We start from the raw sequence: 26592 nt of genomic DNA, 5'->3' as shown, positions 1-26592 counted from the left end.
AAAAAGCCAGTGGGGTAAACAAACTGTAGTTCATCCATACAATGGAATATTACTCAGTGATAAAAAGAAATAAGCTGTTTAGCCATGAAAAGGAATGGAGGAACCTTAAGAGCATATTGCTAATGAAAGAAGCCAATCAAAACAGGCTACATGCTGTATGATATGATACTATGTGATTCCAACTATATGACACTCTGGAAAAGGTTGGATACAATACAACAGGGGATAAGGGAAAGGGAAGGATAAAAAAGTGGAGCACAGGTGATTTTTAGGGCAGCGGAACTATTTTGTATGATACTGTAATGATCAACGCATGTTATTATACATTTGTCAAGAACTATAGGTGTACACCACCAAGAATGAACCCTGATGGAATCTATGGACTTTAGTTGAAAATGTATCAATGTTGACTCATCAATTGTAATAAATGTACCACGCTAATGCGAGATGTTAATAATAGGGGAAACTTGGGAGGGGGCCAAGGGGCCATATGGGAACTTTCTGTACTTCCTGCTCATGTTCTGTAAACCTACGACTGCTTAAAAAATAAAGTCTATTAAGTTTTTCAATAAGCCTATTTCAGAAGGTTATATGCTGTATGATTCCATTTATATAACATTGCTGAAATGATATCATAGGAATGGAGAGCAGAGAAGTGGTTGCTGGGGATTCAATGGATGGTAGGAGGTGAGAGGAGCATATCTGGAGGAAGTTGATTGTGGCTATACAACAGTAGCAGGAGGATTCTGTATCTTAACTGTGATAGTGGTTACGTGAATTGATAAAATGGCATGGAACTACACACACACGCACACACACACTAGTGCACATAAAACTGGTGAAATCTGAACAAAGTGGGTGGATTGCATCCATGTCAATTTCCTGGTTGTGCTATTGTACCGCGTTATGCAGGACCTCAACACAGGAGGAAACGGTGAAGGCGCACACAGGATTTGCCTGTATTTTCTCTTACAATTTCATATGAATCTAAGATTATCTCAAAATAAAGAATTTCACTGAAAAAAGTTTTAGTGTTTTCAGTAGGTTGTTCTCATTATATCTAAAGCGGGAATAGTTTTTCATATTACCGAATTTTGTTTCCATTTCAGTCTATAGATATGGATGCCACTTTATATACTGAAAGCAGTGCTCATGTGAGTATAGTTTGTTTTCAATATTGCTATATTTTCCAATTTTCAAAGGTCTAAGAAGTATATTTTCATAAGTTTACTGGTCTGTGTATAGTTTTAAAATCTAACATTTACATAGATGCTCTTTTCATTGTAGCATCATTGCCGAATCAAAACATAAACTTTTCCCATCAATGTCAAACAAAATATAGTATATATTTCTGTGATGCAATTAAATCATGATGCAGTTAAATACAAGAATCAAGTTAACTCAGGCAATTTAAAAGTATCCAATATATCAGTTGTTTCCAGTGCTGTAGCGTATTATCACTTTTAATCATATTTTTTACAAATTGTTTAAATACATTCATGCTCTACATTTTGCCTGAATCTCTACCGTTGTCAAAAAGGGATTCTGACTGGTTACTCTCCATGTGAGACCAAACACAAACCACAAAGTCTATCAGAATTCAAAACTGATCTCGAACTTGTTTCATTAATATGCTGCTGACGTTGCCTTAGTCATATAGGATTTCAGTTGAGCTGCTATTCCTTTCCCTCTGAATTGGCTACAAAAAACATAGAAACAAATCCCTGACATCTACACTTCGTGAAAAACAAACTGTGTTGTGTGCATTCAGAACAGTGAGCCCTCTCTCTATTATTCCTTAAGTAGAATTTCTCTGCAATAGAAGGTTTTGCCCTATCAAGACTTTCTAAGCATTGGAAAGAAGCCACAGCCAGAAACTAGAAAGAACAGATACCCATCATTCACTTAGATAGTGCTGCCATGCTAGAAATTGCTTCCCTCTTTTGGCTTCAGCATGTTTTCCACTTTTCTTTGCATTTTCGTCAAAGTAGAAAGCAGTCAGCTAACCACCAGCACTCCGAATCCTGAGATTGCTTTTTTTGTAAGACGATAACCTCGCAACCCGTGGGTTGTAGAAAGTAGTTGAGATTGAAATTTAGATTTAAACCCTGACTCAGCCACTTCCAAGCTTTGTTACCTTGGAAGACACTAAATATTTCTGAACCTCAGTTTTATTGTTTATTTTATTTATTATTTAGTTTATTATCGACATGGTGACAGCATTTATTACCCTTTCAATCCAGAGGAGCTGCTGTGGGGGAATAAGGAACATTGCTAGTCCCAGGCACATGGCTGTCATCCTTCCTTCTTCCTTCCTTGCTTCCTTCCTTCCGTAAGCACCTGTTAAGTGCCTGCAGAGTCCCAGGCACTGTGCATGACACTGAGAACAGGAAATCAGACACGTCGTGGTCAAATTCCCACATGCTCATTAAATGCTTCTTTTGTTTGAAGTTTAAGTTTTTGTTAAAGTAATCCTCTTGGGAAATGTATTTTTGTGGGACCTGAAAGGTACCTTTCTGATATGGCCAGCCTGTGAATAGACCATACGCCTGCTTTGATTTTTCTAAGAAATTTCTTGGAATCACGTCTGCCTCTGGAACTTTGGAACTTGCAGGAATAGTATAATTAGCAGCCACCACTGTTTAAAATGTTAACAGTATGATCTGATTCTAAGAAATTCTTCCATATGCACCATCTCTATTAACGTTCTGAGAGTCTCAGGTCAGTATTATCTGTCCCTTACACAGAGGAAATGTGCTTAGTGAGGAAAAAGTGGCCTATTATTTCCACGTTTTCTAGTTTTATGTTCTTTCTTCTATACAGTATCACCATCCTTCCTGTTTTGTTCTCAGTTTGTTTTGGCTTTGATATCAAAGCCAAAAGAGAAGAAAAAAATCAAGCTGCTTCCTATGTAGAACTTTTTAGGGGTATTGTGTTTCTTTATAAAATAGCTGGATTGACTTTCTAAAAAATCAAAATTACATCTGTGTGAAACTGAATAATGGGGAAATAATTCTTTCTTTTTCTTTTTCAAAATGGTTCTTTGTATCTCTTTTAGCCCAGTTGCAAAGTAACAGCGATGAAATGCTTTCTCCTGGAGTTACACGTGATTTTGCATGAGTCCAGAAATTCAGACATTAACGATACAGTAGAAAACCTTATCATCCTAGCAAACAGCAGTTTATCTTCCATTGAGGTGAGTTATCCAATAGTTACGCAGAGCTACATCAGATGCTCTTGGCTTGATTGGGAGAAATCATTAGCTGGATGGGATGTCATGGACAAGGAGACCCTCTGAAGGGGCACTTGGGAAAGTGAGTTAATTCCAGTGAAGTGGCATCTAGAAGCAGCACCATCGCTAGCGTGCACACACTCCTAAACTGTTTATTGATTTATTCATTCAACAAACATTGACTGCGTGCTCTAGGCCGTGTGCTTTAGTGCTGGAATGACAAGGGTGAACCAGACAGTCAGGTCACTGACTTCAAGGTGTTGATCACTAGGTGCAGTGGATAGACATTAGTCTAACTACATAATTGATGAGCATCCATAGTAGTAATCCACATTTACTTGGGTTATTACTGTGTGCCAGATACTGTTCTTCAAGGGTTAGATGGTAATTCGTTGAATTCTCGCAATCAATCTGTGAGGTAGTTATCACTATTTCTGTTTAAGGTTGAAGGAATTGGGGCTCTGGGGGCTTGAATCTCTTCCTCCAATTCACACAGCTAGTAAGATGGGGAGCCAGGAGTCCCTGAGCAGTTTCACTCCAGAGTCTCCCTTCTTATCTACTCAAAGAATAAATGCTGCAAAAGGATAATAATAAAAATATTAATAATTGGAGTATAATTTGGGCCATCACAGGCAACAGGAGCAATATAGGCCTCCAGGAGAGCAAATAGCAGGGACCCCCTGGGGCACTGGCTATGCAAAGGCCCTACAAAGGATTATGGCTTTCAGGGCAAAACACTAGTGGCCAAAGCAAAGTGATTAGAAAAAGTTTTATAAACCAAAAAGGTATAATCATAATTCGTTCGTTTCACAAATAGTTTTTGGGCCCCATTGTAGGCCCTCAAGATAACAGAAGTGAAAGAACACACATAGTTCCTGCTCTTACGGAAGGAAGAAGCATACAGAAATCAATCAATAAGCAAATGAATAATAAGTCAGGTGTTTATTAAGTGGGAGGGCAAATAAAAAAGAGGCAGGTAAGGCTACTGGGAATCTAACCTAGAGAAGGTTTACCTACTCAGCTGACATTTGGCAAAGACGTGAGAGGGAAAGAGCTTTAAGGATGCCAGGGAAAGTATGTTCGTGCAGAGGCAACTGAAAGAGCAGACGCCCCGAGCTAGTGTGGCTGGACACCTTGGATTTTCCCTAAAAGTGCCAGGTGCTTCAGTGTCACTGTGTCAGTGATGTTACCTCTTTATAACCACAGCCACTCCCCCACCTCAGCACGCCCCACCCCCTCCTCTGTATGTCCCTCTATCTTATATACTACATATCTTACTTGATGGATATTGTCTGTTTCTTCCTACTAGAATGGCAGCTTCAGAGGGGTAGGGTTTTTTGTTTGTTTGTTTTCGTGCTATATCCCAACTCCCAGAACAATGCTTGGCATGTACTAGATTCTCGATCTATTTCTGAAATGAATATATTAATGTTTAAAATACTCCTGTGATATGTTATCTCTCTGTTATTGGTCGAAAGACTGACCCATGCAACAGGTAACTCACAGCAGTGTCAATGGGGAACACTTTAATGTGCATTTTTATAGTCGCTCTCATCATGACATAGTGTGGCTGGACTGCACAGTCAGAAGACCTAAATGCAGAGCATTTCACTGATTATGTCAAATGAGATGAGTCATTTAATATCTCTACCTTTCTATCTGACATAATTATTTTCAGGATCATATAGGACAGCATTATATGGAATACGAAAGCGCCTAGCATAGAGTATGTGCTTGATAAACACTGGTGAATCTGAATTTTAAATGCTTAATGGATGGAAAATTGAATTTTGAATTTTGCTGGTACAGCGTTCATGGTTCAGATGATCCCTGAAAAGTTTAACTTTAATTGTTAAATTTGCAATATTCTAGTTATTCATGAAAATGTTTGTTTTTTTTATTTCTTATTTTTTTCAACATCTTTATTGGAGTATAATTGCTTTACAATGGTGTGTTAGTTTCTGCTTTATAACAAAGTGAATCAGCTATACATAAACATAAATCTCCGTATCTCCTCCCTCTTGCGTCTCCCTCCCATTCTCCCTATCCCACAGCTCTAGGTGGTCACAAAGTACCGAGCTGATCTCCCTGTGCTATGCAGCTGCTTCCCACTAGCTATCTATTTTACATTTGGCCACTCTCTCACTTCATCCCAGCTTACCCTTCCCATGCCCCGTGTCCTCAAGTCCATTCTCTACATCTGTGTCTTTATTCCTGCCCTGCCCCTAGGTTCTTCAGAGCCTTTTTTTTTTTTTTTTAGATTCTATGTATATGTGTTAGCATATGGTATTTGTTTTTCTCTTTCTGACTTACTTCACTCTGTATGACAGACTCTAGGTCCATCTACCTCACTGCAAATAACTCTGTTTCGTTTCTTTTTATGGCTGAGTAATATAGCATTGTATATGTGTGCCACATCTTCTTTATCCATTCATCTGTCGATGGACACTTAGGTTGCTTCCATGTCCCGGCTATTGTAAATAGAGCTGCAATGAACATTGTGGTACATGACTCCTTTTGAATTATGGTTTTCTCAGGGTATATGCCCAGTAGTGGGATTGCTGGGTCATATGGTAGTTCTGTTCTTTAAGGAACTTCCATACTGTTCTCCATAGCGGCTGTTTAAATCCCCACCAACAGTGCAAGAGGGTTCCGTTTCGCCACACCCTCTCCAGCATTTATTGTTTGTAGATTTTTTGATGATGGCCATAATGACTGGTGTGAGGTGACACCTCATGGCAGTTTTAATTTGCATTTCTCTAATGATTAGTGATATTGAGCATCCTTTCACGTGTTTGTTGCCAATCTGTACATTTTCTTTGGAGAAATATCTATTTAGGTCTTCTGCCCATTTTTGGATTGGATTGATTGTCTTTTTGTTATTGAACAGCATCAGCTGCTTGTAAATTTTGGAGATAAATCCTTTGTCAGTTGTTTCATTTGCAAATATTTTTCCCATTCTGAAGGTTGTCTTTTCATCTTGTTTATGATTTCCTTTGCTGTGCAAAAGCTTTTAAGTTTCATTAGGTCCCATTTGTTTATTTTTGTTTTTATTTGCATTTCTCTAGGAGGTGGGTCAAAAGGGATCTTGCTGTGATTTATGTCATAGACTATTATGCCTATGCTTTCCTCTAGCTGTCCAGTTTTCCCAGCACCACTTATTGAAGATAATGTCTTTTCTCCATTGTATATTCTTGCCTCCTTTATGAAAAATAGGGTGACCATATGTGTATGGGTTTATCTCTGGGCTTTCTATCCTGTTCCATTGATCTATATCTCTGTTTTTGTGCAAGTACCATACTGTCTTGATTACTGTAGCTTTGTAGTATAGTCTGAAGTCCGGGAGCCTGATTCCTCCAGCTCTGTTATTCTTTCTCTAGATTGCTTTGGCTATTCGGGATCTTTTGTGTTTCCAAACAAATTGGGAAATTTTTGTTGTAGTTCTGTGAAAAATGCCATTGGTAGTTTGAGAGGGATGGCATTGAATCTGTAGATTGCTTTGGGTAATATAGTCATTTTCTCAATGTTGATTCTTCCAATACAAGGACATGGTATATCTCTCCATCTGTTTGTATCATGTTTAATTTCTTTCCTCATAGTTTTCTGGATACAGGTCTTTTGTCTCCTTAAGTAGGTCTATTACTAGGTGTTTTATTCTTTCTGTTTCAATGGTAAATGGGTGTGTTTCCTTAATTTCTCTTTCAGATTTTTCACCATTACTGTATAGGAATGCAAGAGATTTCTGTGCATTAATTTTATATCCTGCTACTTTACCAGATTCATTGATTAGCTCTAGTAGTTTTCTGGTAGCATCTTTAGGATTCTCTATGTATAGTATCATGCAATCTGCAAACAGTGACAGCTTTACTTCTTCTTTTCTTATTTGGATTCCTTTTATTTCTTTTTCTACTCTGATTGCTGTGGCTAAAACTTCCAAAACTATGTTGAATAATAGTGGTGAGAGTGGAGAGCCTTGTCTTGTTCCTGATCTTAGAGGAAATGGTTTCAGTTTTTCACCATTAAGAACAATGTTGGCTGTGGGTTTGTCATATATGGCCTTTATTATGTTGAGGTAACTTTGCTCTATTCCTACTTTATGGAGGATTTTTATCATAAATGGGTGCTGAATTTTGTCGAAAGCTTTTTCTGCATCTATTGGGATGATCATATGGTTTTTCTCCTTCAATTAGTTATTATGGTTTATCACATTGATTGATTTGCATATATTGAAGAATGCTTGCATTCCTGGGATAAACCCCAGTTGATCATGGTGTGTGATCCTTTTAATGTGCTATTGGAATCTGTTTGCTAGTATCTGGTTGAGGATTTTTGCATCTGTGTTCATCAGTGATATTAGCCTGTAGTTTTCTTTCTTTGTGACATCTTTGTCTGGTTTTGGTATCAGGGTGATGGTGGCCTCGTAGAATGAGTTTGGGAGTGTCCCTCCCTCTGCTATATTTTGGAGGAGTTTGAGATGGATAGGTGTTAGCTCTTCTCTGAATGTTTGACAGAATTCACCTACGAAGCCATCTGGTCCTGAGCTTTTGTTTGTTGGAAGATTTTTAATTATAGTTTCAATTTCAGTGCTTGGGATTGATCTGTTTATGTTTTCTATTTCTTACTGATTCAGTCTCAGAATGTTGTGCTTTTCTAAGAATTTGTCAATTTCTTCCACATTGTCCATTTTGTTGGCACATAGTTGCTAGTAGTAATCTCTCATGACCCTTCATATTTCTGCAGTGTCAGCTGTTACTTCTCCTTTTTCATTTCTAATTCTATTGGTTTGAGTCTTATCCCTTTCTTTCTTGATGGGTCTGGCTAATGATTTATCAATTTTGTTTATCTTCTCAAAGAACCAGCTTTTAGTTTTATTGATCTTTGCTATTGTTTCCTTCATTTCTTTATCATTTATTTCTGATTTGATCTTTATGATTTCTTTCCTTCTGCTAGTTTTGGTTTTTTTTGTTCTTCTTTCTAATTGCTTTAGGTGTAAGGTTAGGTTGTTTATTTGAGATTTTTCTTGTTCTTTGAGGTAGGATTGTATTGCTATAAACCTCCCTCTTAGAGCTGCTTTTGCTGCATCCCATCAGTTTTCAGTCATTGTGTTTTCATTGTCATTTGTTTCTAGGTATTTTTTGATTTCCTCATTGAGTTCTACAGTGATCTTTTGGTTATTTAGTAGTGTATTGTTTAGCCTTCATTTGTTTGTATTTTTTACAGTTTTTTTCCTGTAGTTGACATCAAGTCTCACAGTGTTGTGGTTGGAAAAGATACTTGATACGATTTCCATTTTCTTAAATTTACCAAGGCTTGATTTATGACCCAAGATATGATCTATCCTGGAGAATATTCCATGAGCACTTGAGAAGAAAGTGTATTCTGCTGTTTTTGGATGGAATGTCCTATAAATATCAATTAAGTCCATCTTGTTTAATGTATCATTTAAAGCTTGTGTTTCCTTATTCATTTTCATTTTGGATGATCTGTCCATTAGTGAAAGTGGGATGTTAACGTCCCCTACTATGATTGTGTTACTGTCGGTTTCCCCTTTTATGGCTGTTAGCATTTGACTTATGTATTGAGGTGCTCCTATGTTGGGTGCATAAATATTTACAATTGTCATATATTCTTCTTGGATTGATCCCTTCATCATTATGTAGTGTCCTTCTTTGTCTTTTGTAATAATTTTATTTTAAAGTCTATTTTGTCTGATATGAGAATTGCTACTCCCTCTTTCTTTTGATTTCCATTTGCATGGAATATCTTTTTCCATCCCCTCACTTTCAGTCTGTATGTGTCCCTAGGTCTGAAGTGGGTCTCTTATAGACAAGCTATATATGGGTCTTGCTTTTGTATTCATTCAGCCAGTCTGTGTTTTTTGGATGGAGCATTTAATCCATTTACATTTAAGGTAGTTATCGATATCTGTGTTCCTATTACCATTTTCTTAATTGTTTCGGGTTTGTTATTGTAGGTCTTTTCCTTCTTTTGTGTTTCCTGCCTAGAGAAGTTCTTTTAGCATTTGTTGTAAGGCTGGTTTGGTGGTGCTGAATCTTCTTAGCTTTTGCTTCTCTCTAAAGGTTTTACTTTCTCCGTCGAATCTGAATGAGATCCTTGCTTCATAGATTAATCTTGGTTATAAATTTTTCCCTTTCATCACTTTATATATGTCCTGCCACTCCCTCCTAGCTTGCAGAGTTTCTGCTGAAACATCAGCTGTGAACCTATGGGGATTCCCTTGTATGTTATTTGCTGTTTTTCCCTTGCTGCTTTTAATATTTTTTCTTTGTATTTAATTTTTGAAAGTTTGATTAATATGTGTCTTGGCATGTTTCTTCTTCGATTTATCCTCTATGGGACTCTCTGTGCTTCTTGGACTTGATTAACTATTTCCTTTCCCATATTAGGGAAGTTTTCAACTATAATCTCTTCCAATATTTTTCCCTGCCTTTTTCTCTTCTTCTTCTGGGGCCCCTATAATTCAAATGTTGATGCATTTTATGCTGTTCCAGAGGTCTCTGACACTGTCCTCAATTCTTTTCATTCTTTTTTCTTTAGTCTGCTCTGTGGTAGTTATTTTCACTATTTTATCTTCCAGGTCACTTATCTATTCTTCTGCCTCAGCTATTCTGCTATTGATTCCTTCTAGAGAATTTTTAATTTCATTTATTGTGTTGTTCATCATTGTTTGCTGTTTTGTTCTTCTAGGTCCTTGTTAAACATTTCTTGTATTTTCTCCATTCTATTTCCAAGATTTTGGATCATCTTTACTATCATTACTCTAAATTCTTTTTCAGGTAGACTGCTTCTTTCCTCTTCATTTGTTTGGTCTGGTGGGTTTTTATCTTGCTCCTTCATCTGCTGTGTGTTTCTCTTTCTTCTCATTTTGCTTAACTTACTGTGTTTGTGGTCTCTTTTTCACAGGCTCCAGGTTTGTAGTTCCCATTGTTTTTGGTGTCTGCTCCCAGTGCATAAGGTTGATTCAGTGGTTTTTGTAGGCTTCCTGGTGGAGGGGACTGATGCCTGTGTTCTGGTGGATGAGGCTGAATCTTGTCTTTCTGGTGGGCGGGACAGCACCCGGTGGTGTGTTTTGGGGTGTCTGTGACCTTATTATTATTTTAGGCAGCCTCTCGGCTAATGGGTCAGGTTGTGTTCCTGTCTTGCTACTTGTTTGGCATAGGGTGTCCAGCACTGTAGTTTGCTGGTCATTGAGTGGAGCTGGGTCTTATTGTTGAGATGGAGATCTCTTGGAGAGCTTTCGCTGTTTGATATTACATGGAGCTAGGAGGTCTTTGGTGGACCAGTGTCCTGAACTCGGCCCTCCCACCTCAGAGGCAGAGGCCTGACACCTGGCTGGAGCATGAAAACCCTGTCAGCCACATGGCTCAGAAGGAGAGGGAGAAAAAAAGAAAGAAAGAAAGAAAAAGTAAAATAAACTAAAAAGTTATTTTAAAAAATTTAAATAAAGAAATTGAAAACTAATTTAAAAAAGAAAGAAAGAAAGAAGAGAGGTTCCAAACCAAAAAACAAATCCACCAATGATAACAAGCACTAAAAACTATATTAAAAAAACCCCAAAACCAAAAGAAAATGGAGAGACAGAACCCTAGGACAAATGGTAAAAGCAAAAGTATACAGACAAAATCACACAAAGAAACATACACATACACACTCACAAAAAGAGAAAAACGAAAAAATATATATATATGTATATTAAAAAGAATGAAGAGAGCAACCAAATCAATAAATAAATCTACCAATGATAATAAACTCTAAATACTAAACTAAGATAAATGTAAAACTAGAAACAAATTAGAAGCAGAAAGCAAACCACAAGTCTACAGTTGCCCAACGTCCACCACCTCAATTTTGGGATGGTTCGTTGTCTATTCAGGTATTCGAGAGATGCAGCATACATCAAGGTGAATGTGGAGGTTTAATCCGCTGCTCCTGAGGTTGCTGAGAGAGATTTCCCTTTCTCTTCTTTGTTCACACAGCTCCTAGGGTTCAGCTTTGGATTTGGCCCTGCCCCTTCCTGTAGGTCACCTGAGGGTGTCAGTTCTTTGCTCAGACAGGGTGGGGTTAAAGGAGCAGCTGATTAGTGGGCTCTGGCTCACTCAGGCCGAAGGGAGGGAGGGGTATGGAATGTGGGGCGAGCCTGCAGTGGCAGAGGCCAGTGTAACGTTGTAACAGCCTGAGGTGGGCCATGTGTTCTCCCGGGGAAGTTGTCCCTAGATGACGGGACCCTGGCGGTGGCGGACTGCACAGGCTCCCGGGAAGGGAGGTGTGGATAGTGACCTGTGCTTGCACACAGGCTTCTTGGTGGCTGCAGTAGCAGCCTTAACGTCTCATGCCTGTCTCTGGTGTCTGCACTGATAGCCACGGCTCGCACCCATCTCTGGAGCTTGTTTAGGCAGTGCTCTGAATCCCCTCTCCTCACGCACCCCAAAACAATGGTCTCTTGCCTCTTAGGCAGTTCCAGACATTTTCCTGGACTCCCTCCCAGTTAGCTGTGGTGCACTAGCCCCCTTCAGGCTGTGTTCACGCAGCCAACCCCAGTCCTCTCCCTGGGGTCTGACCTCTGATGTTGGAGCCTCAGCTCCCAGCCCCCACCCACCCCGGCAGGTGAGCAGACAAGCCTCTTGGGCTGGTGAGTGCTGGTCAGCACCAATCCTCTGTGCGGGAATCTCTCCACTTTGCCCTCTGCACCCCTTTTGCTGTGCTCTCCTCCTTGGCTCCGATGCTTCCCCCCTGCCCCCCCCATTTCCGCCCGTAAGGGACTTCCTAGTGTTTGGAAACTTTTCCTCCTTCAGAGCTCCTTCCCAGAGGTGCAGGTCCCATCCCTATTCTTTTGTCTCTGTTTTTTCTTTTGCCCTACCCAGGTACGTGGGGAGTTTCTTGCCTTTTGTGAAGTCTGAGGTCTTCTGCCAGCGTTCAGTAGGTGTTCTGTAGGAGCTGTTCCACATGTAGATGTATTTCTGATGTATTTGTGGGGAGGAAGGTGATCTCCACATCTTACTCCTCCGCCATCTTGAAGGTCTCTCTGAAACTGTTTAAATTACTATAATTTGTGGTATTCATCGAAATAGTTGAATTCAACCAATAATAATTGGGTGAATATTATGTGCTAGACCCTATGCTAAATGCTAGGGGAGCAAAGATACATAACCTTGCCTTCCTGGAAAAGCCTAGAGAATAGTGGTATGAGAAGCATAAAGCTCCATAATATCAATATAATACATGAAGTGATATAAGACAGAGTCTAAACAAGAGGTTCTGAGAACGTAGAGAAGGGACATTTAGTGCAGCCCCAGGAGCTCCCAGGTTCAGAAAAGCCTTCCTAATGGAAACAGTGCCTGAATGATCTTAAGTGTGAGTGGTAGTAGCTAAAATAGAAGTGTGGAACAGGCAGAGAGAAACGCAAAGACAGCGAGGCACCTAATAGCCTGATGTATGTATGGGAGCTAAAGGCATGAGCCCAGTGTTCCTAGGGCATATCTTTGAGCTGTGGAAAACATGAAAGAAATAGGTAAGGAACCGCTCAAGGAGGGCCTGCATGCTATGCAGTGAAGCATGGACTTCATGCTGGGGTAGATGACCAGAAACTATTGAAGGACTCTAAACAGAAGTTCATGATTCAATAGATTATTTTTTTTTCAAATTATTTTTCATTGTCCTTAATTCACTCTAGGAAAAATCAGTCCTTATCAAATCACCCATAGTTCTTCCTAATATGATAATTAATCTACCAACAAATTTATGTCTCAAGACTTCACCATATGGTTCAAATGATATGATATTTGCAGGAAAGGCATATTTTAGACTTTCCAATCTAATCCTTTCTTTTTATCTGCAGTATAAAACTGAATCGGGATGCAAAGAATGTGAGGAGCTGGAGGAAAAAAATATTAAAGAATTTTTGAAGAGTTTTGTACATATTGTGCAAATGTTCATCAACCCTTCTTGATTGCAGCTAATCCTTTTCAGCATTTCTATTATTAACAAACATCTCCCCACTGCTTAGAGGCAACAACGAAACACTCAGCATTTCAAATATGCTGCCAAAATAAATTCTTCTGGCAAGAGGATGATCAGGATCTTTGATCGGATGAACTCACAGAAATGAAGGCCGAACAATGGCATTGAGTACCATGGTGTCTACGAACGAAGGACTTATTTTATTCATTTATTTTTAATTTATTATTGAGATTGTACATATTTGTAGCATAATGTAAAATGTTGAATAAAATTGTGTATATATTTTATCTTTTGAAATTGCACTGATATTTTATGTCATAAGAAAATAGAGGGTGTTTGGTCCAAGGGTGATAGTCAAATTATTTAACAACCACTGGGGCTGGGCACCACTGCTGTAGGTAAAGAGGATGCCCCAACCAATGTGGATATTGACTACCAGCCTTCCTTTACTTCTCCTTTAGGTGTAGCACTTGGAGGGAGAATTGACTACCAACGAGAAAGGAGGAACTAGATGTGAGACCAGTAATTTTGTTATTGATATATAAAGCGCTTGTTATGAGAGAGAGAATTTGCAAGTACCCGGCATGGAATGTGCATCAGTCCATCTCAGGTGGGGATGGCAATAATAAACCTTCACTGATAGGTGGAACTGTGTATCAGAAACTAATGATTGCACCGGTGTTTGTATTTCATGCTTCCCCAAGTACAGGTATTTTATTTTTCCACATTGTATTTGCCATGTTTGTATAATAAAAAACTGCTGATGAGTTAAAGTCAACATGATCTGGCATAAAATAATTGTTTCTAGTATTTTTTAGTATACTGTCTAAAATTTTCAAACTCTTTTCAAATGGAACTGACTGAAATGAAATATTCTCATTTCATCACAGATTTCTTTCCCCCGGTTCACTTCTGGCAGTCTTTACTGAGAGACTAAATGGCAGGAATTGATCTCCTAAGAACTGGATTTCTTTCCATTTCACAGTACAAACCATTTCTCTATTGAAACATTCTTTTGGAGTCCAGTGCCCCATCCAGGCTCATGTATCTCATTCTTTTAGTCAATGTATGCTTAAAATTTTCTTTCAAGATAGTTTTAGAGAAATCTGTATTCCATTTCACTTCCAAAGAGTCCTGTGTTTGCTCTCAGTTCATTCCCTGATCTCAGTCCAGACAAATAGTATTTGGCAGCCACTGGGATTGTACCAGTTTATTAAATTTCATTTGAAATGGAATTTTTGATAATACAATTGTTTTGTTTATTGTATCAGAAGGTACTAAGCAGAAATTTTAAAAGTTAAAATACAGATTTTTTGATAATTATTCAATTAGAGGTCAAATTATTGTAATAAGTCAAGAAAATTTTACTATGTGCATTAAACCCAAATACATTACAGGAATTCTGTTTTTAGTTTAATCTTTCTAGATGGGAATAATAATGTCTAAAACATGACAGTATATTTCTCTGAGATAAAGATAGTCTAGATGGAACGATGGCATTTGTAAACCACAGTCATGATCATGCTTCTACTCTTTTATTTTGGTTCTTGTGGTACAACATTTTGGTTCTTGTCGTACAACATTTTGGTTCTTGTGGTACAACATTTTGGTCTGTGACTTGGATAAAGATAGAAGGGGTGCTTATCAAATTTATGGAATATGTAAATTATGTAACAGAATAAAAATTTACAGTTGCCTCAGACTAGAAGGAAGTGCCAGTGTAACAAGATGAAAATTAACAAGGATATACAAAGAGTTCTGTACCTGGCCACAATAATGAACTGCAAGAGAAGGAATAAGGAAGATGCAGCTGGATTCAGCAAAAAAAGATTTTAGGGTTTTTATGCACTAGTAACTCAGTGTAAGTTGACAGTTTGATATGACTATTAAAAAGGCAATTGCAATTGTTGGCTACTTTCATATAAATATATTACTTAGGTCAGTATTTTTAAAGTGTGACCAATGGCATCAAAATCACCTGGAAGCTTTTATGTTTGTTTGTTTTTTATCTTTTACAGTATTGAGAAATAATTGGCATACATCACTATATACGTTTAAGATGTAGAGCATGAGGTTTGATTTACATATATTGTGAAATGATTAACAAAATAGGCTTGGCTAACGTCATCTTCTCATATAGATACAATATAAAGAAAAGAAAGAAAAAAGAAAACAGGAAAAAAAAATTCTCCTTGAGATGAGAACTTAAAGAATTTACTCGCTGGGACTTCCCTGGTGGTACAGTGGTTAAGAATCCACCTGCCAACGCAGGGGACACGGGTTTGAGCCCTGGTCCAGGAAAATCCCACATGCCACGCAGCAACTAAGCCCATGCCCCGCAACTCCTGAGCCTGCGCTCTAGAGCCCGTGAGCCACAACTACTGAGCCTGCGTGCCTAGAGCCTGTGCTCTGCAACAAGAGAAGCCACCACAATGAGAAGCCTGCACACTGCAACAAAGTCACCCACACTCACCGCAACTAGAGAAAGCCCGTGCGCAGCAACGAAGACCAAATGCAGCCAAAAATAATTAATTTTTTTAAAAAAAGAATTGGGCTTCCCTGGTGGCACAGTGATTGACAGTCCGCCTGCCGATGCAGGGGACACGGGTTCCTGCCCCGGTCGGGGAAGATCCCACATGCCGTGGAGCAGCTGGGCCCGTGAGCCATGGCTGCTGAGCCTGTGTGTCTGGAGCCTGTGCTCCGCAACGGGAGAGGCCACAACAGTGAGAGGCCAGCATTACCGCAAAAAAAAAAAAAAAAAAGGAATTTACTCTCTAAACAACTTTCCTATAAATCATAGGTCAGTGTTAGCTAGAGTCATCATGTTGTACATTACATCCCTAGCACTTATTTATCTCGTCACTAGAAGTTTGTACCTTTTGACCATCTTCCTCTCTTTTTTTAAAATGAGTTGTTGTTTTTAAGATTTCACATAAAAGTGAGATGATACAGTATTTGTCTTTCTCTGACTTATTTCACTTAGCATAATGCCTTTAGGTTCCATCCATGTGGTCACAAGTGGTGAAATATCTTCATTTTTTATGGCTAAATAATATTGCATGGGATACATTTTGTGTGTGTGTGTGTGTGTGTGTGTGTGTGTATATATATATATATACACATACATATATATGCCTCAACTTCTTTATCCATTAATCCATAGATGAACACTTAGGTTGTTTCCATATCTTGGCTGTTGTAAATAATACTTCTGTGAACCTAGGGGTACAGATATATTTACAAGTTAGTGTTTTTGTTTCCTTTGTATATATTCCCAGAAGCAGAATTGTTGGATCATATATATGGTAGTTCTATTTTTAATTTTTTGAGGAGCTTCCATAGTGTTCTCCATAGTGGCTGCACCGTCTTACAATCCCATCATCTGTGCACAGGGTCCCCTTTTCTCCATATCCTCACTAGCACTTGATATTTGTTGTCTTTTTGACACTAGTCATTCTAATAGGTGTGGGATAACTTCTCATGGTTTTGATTTGCGTATCCCTGACGGTTAGTGATGTTGAGCATCTTTCCATGTATCTGTTGGCTTTGTACATCTTCTTTGGAGAAATGTTTTTCAGGTCCATTGAACATTTATTAAATTTTTTTAAATTGAGTTGTATGAGTTCTTTCTTTATTTTGGGTATCCACCCTGTTTCAGATATATAGTTTGCAAATATTTTTTCCCATTCTATAGGTTGCCTTTTCAGTTTCTTTGTGGATTCTTTTGCTGTGCTGATGTTTTTTAGTTTGATGTTGTCCCACTTATTTATTTTTGATTTTTGTTGCTTGTGCATTAGATGTCATGTCCAAAAAACCATTATCAAGACCCATGTAAAGGATTTTTATTCCTATGTTTCCTTCTAGAAGTTTCATGATTTCAGATCTTACATTTAAGTCCTTAATTCATTTTATTTAATTTTTGTGTGTGGTGTTAAGATATGGGTCCAGTTTCATTCTTTTACATGTGAGTATCCAGCTATCCCAGCACAATTTATTGAAAAGAACTTCTTTTCTCCATTAAGTATTCTCAGCTCCCTTGTCAAATATTAGTTGGCTATATATGCTTGGTCTTATTTCTGGGCTCTCAATTCTGTTTCTTTTGTCTATTGTCTCTTTTTATGCCAGTACTATACTATTTTGATTACTATAGCTTTATAGTTTAGCTTGCCTCCTTATTTGTTCTTCATTCTCTGTATTTCACTGGCTGTTTGGGGTATTTTGTGGTTCTATATAAATTTCAGGAGTGCTCTTTCCACCTCTGTAAAAAAGGCCATTGAAATCTTGATAGGGATTGTATTGAATCTGTAGATGGCTTTTGGTAGTATTGACATTTTAACAATATTTATTCTTCCAATCCATGAATATGGGATACTTTTCCATTATTTGTTTTTACTTCATTTTCTTTCATCAATATCTAATAGTATATAGAGTACTTTAACCTCTTTAGTTGAATTTATTCCTAAGTGTTTTACTGTTTTTGATGCTATTGTAAATGAGATTGATTTCCTTATTACTTTTTCAGAAATTTAGTATATAGAAATGCTACTGACTTATTAAGTCTATTCTTTATTGATATATTAAAAGTTCAATGTATGCTGTTCAGCTTAATAAATTGGATTGGTTATATTTCCCAAACAGTTTTAAAAGAATTCTCTACATACAGAAAAAGAAAAATTTTCAATTCAGATATAAACTACTATCCTAAAATTAAAATTAAGTAGAATTTAGATGTGAACATGAAGAGAAATGGTACCAAAAATATGTGGAAAATCATTTTTATGATATTAAACTAATGTTTTCTCTTCAAAAATTACCATTGAAAATAAGGAAGGGTGAGCTTGTGTCTTTTGTAGAAACTTATTATATGATTTATTAAATTATATTAAGCTCCTGCAAGAAATGACATGTATGAGATGACTTTTTATTTGAATTTTTTCATCTTTTTTAACATCTTTATTGGAGTATAACTGGTTTACAACAGTGTGCTAGTTTCTGCTTTACAACAAAGTGAATCAGTTATACATGTACATATATCCCCATATCTCTTCCCTCTTGCATCTACCTCCCTCCCATCCTCCCTATCCCACCCCTCTAGGTGGTCACAAAGCACTGAGCTGATCTCCCTGTGCTATGTGATTGCTTCCCACTAGCTATCTATTTTACATTTGGTAGTGTATATATGTCCATGCCACTCTCTCACTTTGTGCCACCTTACACTTTCCCCTCTCCATATCCTGAAGTCCATTGTCTAGTAGGTCTGCGTCATTCCTGTCTTGCTCCTAGGTTTTACATGACCATTTTTGTTGTTGTCTAGATTCCATATATATGTGTTAGCATACGGTATTTGTTTTTCTCTTTCTGACTTACCTCACTCTGTATGACAGACTCTAGGTCCATCCACCTCACTACAGATAACTCAATTTCGTTTCTTTTTATGGCTGAGGAATATTCCATTGTATATATGTGCCACATCTTTTTTATCCATTCATCTGTTGATGGACACTTAGGTTGCTTCCATGTCCTGGCTATTGTAAATAGAGCTGCAATGAACATTGTGATACATGACTCTTTTTGAATTTTGTTTTTCTCAGAGTATATGCCCCATAGTGCGATTGCTGGGTCATATGGTAGTTCTATTTTCAGTTTTTTAAGGAACCTCCATACTGTTCTCCATAGTGGCTGTATCAATTTACATTCCCACCAACAGTGCAAGAGGGTTCCCTTTTCTCCACGCCCTCTCCAGCATTTATTGTTTGCAGATTTTTTGATGATGGCCATTCTGATAGGTGTGAGATGGTATCTCATTGTAGTTTTGATTTGAATTCTTACCATTGAGGATGATGTTGGCTGTGGATTTGTTATATATGGCCTTTATTATGTTGAGGAAAGTTCCCTCTATGACTACTTTCTGGAGTGTTATTATCATAAAAGGGTGTTGAATTTTGTCTAAAGCTTTCTCTGCATCTATTGAGATGATCATATGGTTTTTCTCCTTCAATTTGTTAATATGGTTTATCACGTTGATTGATTTGTGTATATTGAAGAATCCTTGCATTCCTGGCATAAACCCCACTCGATCATGTTGTATGATCCTTTTAATGTGTGTTGGATTCTGTTTGCTAGTATCTGGTTGAAGATTTTTGCATCTATGTTCATCAGGGATATTGGCCTGTAGTTTTCTTTCTTTGTGACATCTTTGTCTGGTTTTGGTATCAGGGTGATGGTGGCTCCATAGAATGTGTTTGGGAGTGTTCCTCCCTCTGCTATATTTTTGAAGTGTTTGAGAAGTATACATGTTAGCTCTTCTCTAAATGTTTGATAGAATTCACCTGTAAAGGCATCTGGTCCTGGGGTTTTGTTTTTTGGAAGATTTTTAATCACAGTTTCAATTACAGTGCTTGTGATTGGTCTGTTTATATTTTCTATTTCTTCCTGGATTAGTCTTAGAACATTGTGCTTTTCTAAGAATTTGTCCATTTGTTCCAGATTATCCAGTTTACTGGCATATAGTTGCTTGTAGTAATCTCTCATGATCCTTTGTATTTCTGCAGTGTCAGTTGATACTTCTCTTTTTTCATTTCTAATTCTATTGATTTGAGTCTTCTCGCTTTTTTTCTTAATGAGTCTGGCTAAAGGTATGTCAATTTTGTTTATCTTCTCAAAGAACCAGCTTTTAGTTTTATTGATCTTTGCTATTGTTTCCTTCATTTCTTTTTCATTTATTTCTGATCGTATTTTTATGATTTCTTTCCTTCTGATAACTTTGGGGTTTTTTGTTCTTCTTTCTCTGATTGCTTAAGTGTAAGGTTAGGTTGTTTATTTGAGATGTTTCTTAAGGTAGGATTGTATTGCTATAAACTTCCCTCTTAGAACTGCTTTTGCTGCATCCCATAGGTTTCGGGTCTTTGTGTTTTCATTGTCATTTTTTTCTAGGTATTTTTTGATTTCCTCTTTGATTTCTTCAGTGATTAGGTGGTGTATTGTTTAGCCTCCATATGTTTGTATTTTTTTTACAGATTTTATTCTGAAATTGATATCTAGTCTCATAGCATTGTGGTCGGAAAAGAAACTTGATACAATTTCCATTTTCTTAAATTTACCAAAGCCTGATTTGTGACCCAAGATATGATCTATCCTGGAGAATGTTCCATGAGCAATGTCCCAAGAAAGTGTATTCTGCTGTTTTTGGATGGAATGTCCTATAAATATCAATTTAGTCCATCTTGTTTAATATATCATTTAAAGCTCGTGTTTCCTTATTTATTTTCATTTTGGATGATCTGTCCAATGGTGAAAGTGGGGTGTTAAAGTCCCCTACTATGATTGTGTTACTGTCCATTTCCCCTTTTATGGCCGTTAGTTTTTGCATTATATATATATTGAGGTGCTTCTATGTTAGGTGCATAAGTATTTACAATTGTTATATCTTCTTCTTGGATTGATCCCTTGAGCATTATGTAGTGTCCTTTTCTGTCTCTTGTAATAGTCTTTGTTTTAAAGTCTATTTTGTCTGATATGAAAATTGCTACTCCAGCTTTCTTTTGATTTCCATTTGCATGAAATGTCTTTTTCCATCCCCTCACTTTCAGTCTGTGTGTGTCCATAGGTTTGAAGTGGGTCTCTAGTAGACAACATATATACGGATCTTACTTTTGTATCCGTTCAGCCAGTCTATGTCTTTTGCTTGGAGTATTTAATCCATATACATTTAAGGTAATTATCTTCTGTCCCTAGTGGCTAAGGTTGGTTCAGTGGGTTGTGTAGGCTTCCTGGTGGAGGAGACTAGTGCCTGTATCATGGTGGTTGAGGCTGGATCTTGTCTTTCTGGTGGGTAGGTCCATGTCTGGTGTTGTGTTTTGGGGTGTCTGTCACTGTATTATGATTTTAGGCAGCCTCTTTGCTAATGGGTGGTGTTGTGTTCCTGTCTTGCTAGTTGTTTGGTATAGGGTGTCCAGCACTGTAGCTTGCTGGTCGTTGAGTGGAGCTGGATCTTGTCATTGAGATGGAGATCTCTGGGAGATTTTCACTGTGTGTTATTACATGGAGCTGGGAGGTCTCTTGTGGACCAGTGTCCTGAACTTGGCTCTCCCACCTCAGAGGCACAGCCCTGATGCCTGGCTAGAGCACCAAGAGCCTGTCTGTCATACACATGGCTCAGAATAAAAGGGGAAAAAAGAAAGAAGATAAAGTTAAATTAAATATTATTAAAATAAAAAATAATTATTAAAAAATTTTTGAAATGTAATTTAAAAAAATGAAAAGGAGAAAAGAGAGAGCAACCAAACCAAAAAACTAATCCACCAATGATAACAAGCACTAAAAACTATACTAAAAAAAAAAAGGAAAAAAAAATGGGCAGACAGAACCCTTGGACGAATGTTAAAGCAAAGCTATACAGACAAAATCACACACAGAAGCATACACAACACAGTCACAAAAAGGGAAAAATACATATATATTGTTGCCCCCAAAGTCCTCCTCCACAATTTAGGGTGATTCATTGTGTCTTCAAGTATTCCATAGATGCAGGGTACATCAGGTTGATGGTGCAGATTTAATCCACTGCTCCTGAGGCTGCATGGAGAGATTTCCCTTTCTCTTTTTTGTTCACACAGTTCCTGGGGTTTAGCTTTGGATTTGGCCCTGCCTCTACGTGTAAGTCGCCTGAGGGCGTCTGTTCTTCGCTCAGACAGGATGGGGTTAAAGGAGCAGCTGATTTGGGGGCTCTGGCTCACTCAAGCCGGGGGGAGGTAGGGATATGGAACGTGGGGGAGCCTGCATCAGCAGAGGCCAGAATAACGTTGTAACAGCCTGAGGCGTGCCATGTGTTCTCCCAGAGAAGTTGTCCCTGGATCATGGGACCCTGGCAGTGGCAGGCTGCACAGGCTCCGGGGAGAGGAGGTGGGATAGTGACCTGTGCTCGCACACAGGCTTCTTGGTGGCTGCAGCAGCAGCCTTAGCATCTCATGCCCGTATCTGTTGTCCACGCTGATACCACGGCTTGCGCCTGTCTCTGGAGCTACTTTAAGCGGAACTCTTAATTCCCTCTCCTGGTGCACCAGGAAACAAGGAGGCAAGAAAAAGTCTGGTGCCTCTTTTGCAGCTCCAGACTTTTTCCAGGACTCCTTCCCGGCCAGCTGTGGCACACTAGCCACCTTCAGGCTGTGTTCACACAGCCAACCCCGTCCTCTCCATGGGATCTGACCTCCGAAGCCAGAGCCTCAGCTCCCAGCCCGCACCTGCCCCAGCCGGTGAGCAGACAAGCCACTTAGGCTGGTGAGTGCTGGTTGGCACCGATCCTTTGTGTGGGAATCTCTCCGCTTTGCCCTCTGCACTCCTCTTGCTGCGCTCTCCTCCTTGGCTCTGAAGCTTCCCCCACTGCCACCCCCCATCTCCACCAGTGAAGGGGCTTCCTAGTGTGTGGAAACTTTTCCTCCTTCACAGCTCCCTCCCAGAGGTGCAGGTCCCATCCCTATTCTTTTGTCTCTGTTTATCCTTTTTTCTTTTGCCCTACCAGGTACATGGGTAGTTTCTTGCCTTTTGGGAGGTCTGAGGTCTTCTGCCAGCATTCAGTAGGTGTGCTGTAGGAGTTGTTCCACATGTATATGTATTTCTGATGTATTTGTGGGGAGGAAGGTGATCTCCACGTCTTACTCCTCTGCCATCTTGAAGCTCCCTCTGAATTTTTTCTTATGCTAGCGTTCATCAAGCTGTTTCATACTTATTGTTATAGTTAATGATATATCCAAATTCTATTTCTGGTACCAATTTATGCTGTGTTGGCAACTGGAGAATGAAACAGTAATGTAGACAATAGGCAAAATTGATTTTTATCCATCTTCTTTGAATTCCAGTAAATGTTTCCCAAATGTGCTTTTCTGTTTCAACCAAACTAAATATTATAGTCTTATTTCTCTCAACTATTAATTATTTTACTTCTGAGAGTCAAGAATTTCTTAAAGCACAACAGTGCTTTTCATTTGTTAATTTTGTACCCTGCAACTTTACTGAATTCATTGATTCATTTATACTTATACATGTATCTATTCTTTTCAAAGTCTTTTCCCCTTTAGGTTGTTACATAATAATATTGAACCCACAATTTAGTTTTTGTATTTTTCAACTTAGGATTTCGGTCTGTATTTTTTTTTTTATTGGAGTATAATTGCTTTACAATGTTGTGTTAGTTTCTGCTGTACAATGAAGTGAATCAGCTATATGTATACATATATCCCTCCCCCTTGGACCTCCCTCCCATCCCCCCACTCATCACTATTTCCTTGTGTAAATGAGAAATGTTTTGTTCCTGCACCGTTTTCCTGCTTTCATTTATTTGCCTGTCTCTAAACGTCCTTAAGCGGATTATTCTGAATTCTTTGTCTGATAGTTCAGAGATCTTCATTTATTTAGGCTTTATTGGAGCTTCAGTAGTTTCCTTTGGGGGTGTCATATTTACCTGATTTTTCATGGTCTTTGATTCCTTAATTTAGCATCTGTGCATTTGAGTAATCTGGCTCCTTTTCCAGATTGTACAGGTTGCTTTGGCAGAGACAGTGCTTCACCAGTCATCTCAGTTTGGGTTTCTGGGTGTGTCTGCTGGTAATGTCCTTAAGCAAGTGGGACCTGTTATTATGGTCTATTTTGGGGCAAGGCAACTGAGCTTTGAGGATGGGGCTTGATGGGAGGTGCCACTGGCTGAGAACAGTTGGATAGGACTACTCACTGGTTTCCTGCCCAGGTGAGGCTGTAGGATGGCCTCTGCAGTTGCCTGAATTCTCTGGTCAGTCTTACTAGAAGGTCAGGAATGGGTACGATTTTCAGTAATTGATGGGGCTATGAATTAGCTTCACTGCCCAGGTAGGGCAGCAGGATGGGACCCAGGGCATGTATAGCTCATTGCTTAGGGACCCAAATCAGGCCAAAATGTGCACTGAACTACCTAGTCAGGTGAGGCCACTAGCTTTGCTCTGCAGACGGGGAGAGCCAACAGCTGTGCTGTCTGTTCAAGTGCCACTGTACATAGGCTACTGAAAGGGCTCTGCACCTTCCTATATGCGCTGGTTAGGTTCCCTGGTAGGACAGGCTGAAGGACCATGAATTAGATTCCTTGCCAGGACGCAGCGGGAGAAGCAGCTCTAAAGCTAGTAAAGCTCTTCATTTGTTGTCTTAAGCCAACCAACACCCCAAGTTTCCTGACAGAGCAGGGCCACTGGCTTTGTTCTGCAAAGCCAGATCTGCCCACCTGCCTCTTGGCTCAAGTGCCACTGGGTTGCACAACTTCCAGGAGTTGTCTCCAGCTTTTCTGGTCAGGTGGGATCAGAAGACACTCTCCACAGTGGGTGGAGCTATATCTCAGCTCCCTTGCCTGGGTGGGAGGGGAAGCTGTTCTCAATAAAATGAAAATTTTTAAAGCTTTTATTTTATTTTTTTCCCTAGCTTTTCTACTGATGGAGAATAGAAAAAGATGTCACAAAGAAAGAAAACTACAGGCCAATATCACTGATGAACATAGATGCAAAAATCCTCAACAAAATACTACCAGACAGAATCCAACAGCACATTAAAAGGATCATACACCATGATCAAGTGGGGTTTATTCCAGGAATGCAAGGATTTTTCAATATATGCAAATCAGTCAATGTGATACACCATATTAACAAACTGAAGGAGAAAAACCATATGATCATCTCAATAGATGCAGAAAAAGCTTTCAATAAAAATCAACTCCCATTTATGATAAAAACCCTCCAGAAAGTAGGCATAGAGGGAACTTACCTCAACATAATAAAGGCCATATATGACAAACCCACAGCCAATATCGTTCTCAATGGTGAAAAACTGAAACCATTTCCTCTAAGATCAAGAACAAGACAAGGACGTCTACTCTCACCACTATTATTCAACATAGTTTTGGAAGTTTTAGCCACAGCAGTCAGAGAAGAAAAAAAATAAAAGGAATCCAAATTGGAAAAGAAGTAAAGCTGTCACTGTTTGCAGATGGCATGATACTATACATAGAGAATCCTAAAGGTGCTACTAAAAAACTACTAGAGCTAGTCAATGAATTTGGTGAAGTAGCAAGATACCAAATTAATGCACAGAAATCTCTTGCATTACTATACGCTAATGAAAAATGCACCGTTTTTAACTGGAAGTTTCCAATCCAGTCCTTAGACAACAGTTAGCCTCCAAGCAGTGCTTGTTGGGATGGAGGAAGGAAAACCATAATGGCTGTCACATTACCAAGAACCATAATTATCACATTATATAACCAATATTGTCACATTATCAATAACCATAATTATCACCTTACATAACCAATATTATCACATTACCAAGAACCATTTATAGTGACTGGTAATCTATTCTGGTTATATAAGCACAGAGTGGGTTTAAAATTTGGTATTTTCCAATGCTCAAAATTAGAATTCCTCCCACATTAGTTACTTAATATGGATAACTTCAGTTGATCCTAAGAAACTCAAGGCATAGATGTGCAACTTCTTAAAGCATTCTTAGCTAACTTAAGAAAAAAAGGAATCACACAAAACAATCTAAATTTTATTTTTTATGCTTGTATTCTTAACAAATTAGTCTTTCATTTGCGTTTCAAAATTTTCCCATCTTGAACTGTTCTTAATTAACCAGCTCAGTGTTATTTGCCTAGACTGGTATGCTGTGTTTATGTCTCACCTGCCCTAAATGCCGAAGGTATTTGTCTTATATTACGTATAATAAAGAAAGCACAAATTCATAGACCTAGGACCTCAAATAGTCAAAGCAAGCCTAAGAAAAATCAGGTTTATAGCCCAAAGTTATACTGATGACTTATATTCTTACCTTTTCTTAATTTCAGATAAAGAAGAAGATGTATGAGAGACTATTATTTGTACACTCTCCCTGGCAATAAGCAGAAAGGACTAGAGGGCAGAGGACATGGAAATACGAAGAGAACCAATACATAATTTGTGAGCCCAGAGATTTTAAAACCCAATCACAAGCCTAGTTTTATAGACTCTCATTCTTTATCTTAGAACAGAGAATCATTGAGATTATTTTATTTTGCTGCTGTTGCTGTTGTTGTGAGAGGGGCCTTATATGTTTTGATGTGTTACTGTTTCTATCCATCAAAGTCAATGTTCCCTAAGTTCATACTGACATATGATATACAAATCAAGGAATGTGGTTGATCCCTCTCCTCCTCCCACCCACACAAATACTGAGAATGCATTTTTTTCTCTTTCATCTGTGTTATATCAGGCTTAGTGTAAGCTTTCTGCATACATATGTGAGTCATGGTTAACGTATGCATGTCATGTATAAATACTTTGCCCAGAAGAAATCCCATTTCCATAGAGATTTGGTTCAGTGCTTCTGAATGT

At 38.5% G+C, this 26592-nt stretch overlaps 1 protein-coding gene across 5 annotated transcripts in view; it reads left to right on the top strand.

Annotated features, from left to right (window-relative positions):
• The window catches only part of IL15 (interleukin 15), a 104109-nt gene extending 77968 nt beyond the window's left edge, over positions 1-26141 (top strand). For 3 of the 5 annotated variants that reach the window (XM_024736101.1, XM_024736103.1, XM_024736102.1), the window contains exons 5-7: positions 1110-1154; positions 3059-3196; positions 13089-13988. In XM_024736101.1, the coding sequence (XP_024591869.1) occupies positions 1110-1154; positions 3059-3196; positions 13089-13199 (294 nt within the window). In that variant the 3' untranslated portion in view covers positions 13200-13988. Of the gene's footprint in view, positions 1-1109; positions 1155-3058; positions 3197-13088; positions 13989-26066 lie in introns of those variants that run through there. The other 2 variants (XR_003001998.1, XM_024736104.1) reach the window with 2 other exon arrangements.
• Positions 26142-26592: the final 451 nt, after the last annotated feature.

Source organism: Neophocaena asiaeorientalis, unplaced genomic scaffold (assembly GCF_003031525.2).
Source record: "Neophocaena asiaeorientalis asiaeorientalis breed wild unplaced genomic scaffold, Neophocaena_asiaeorientalis_V1.1 scaffold7, whole genome shotgun sequence".
NCBI lineage: Eukaryota > Metazoa > Chordata > Mammalia > Artiodactyla > Phocoenidae > Neophocaena > Neophocaena asiaeorientalis.
The sequence above is the reverse complement of the archived record's forward strand: the minus strand, read 5'-3'. Positions and strand labels throughout refer to the sequence as shown.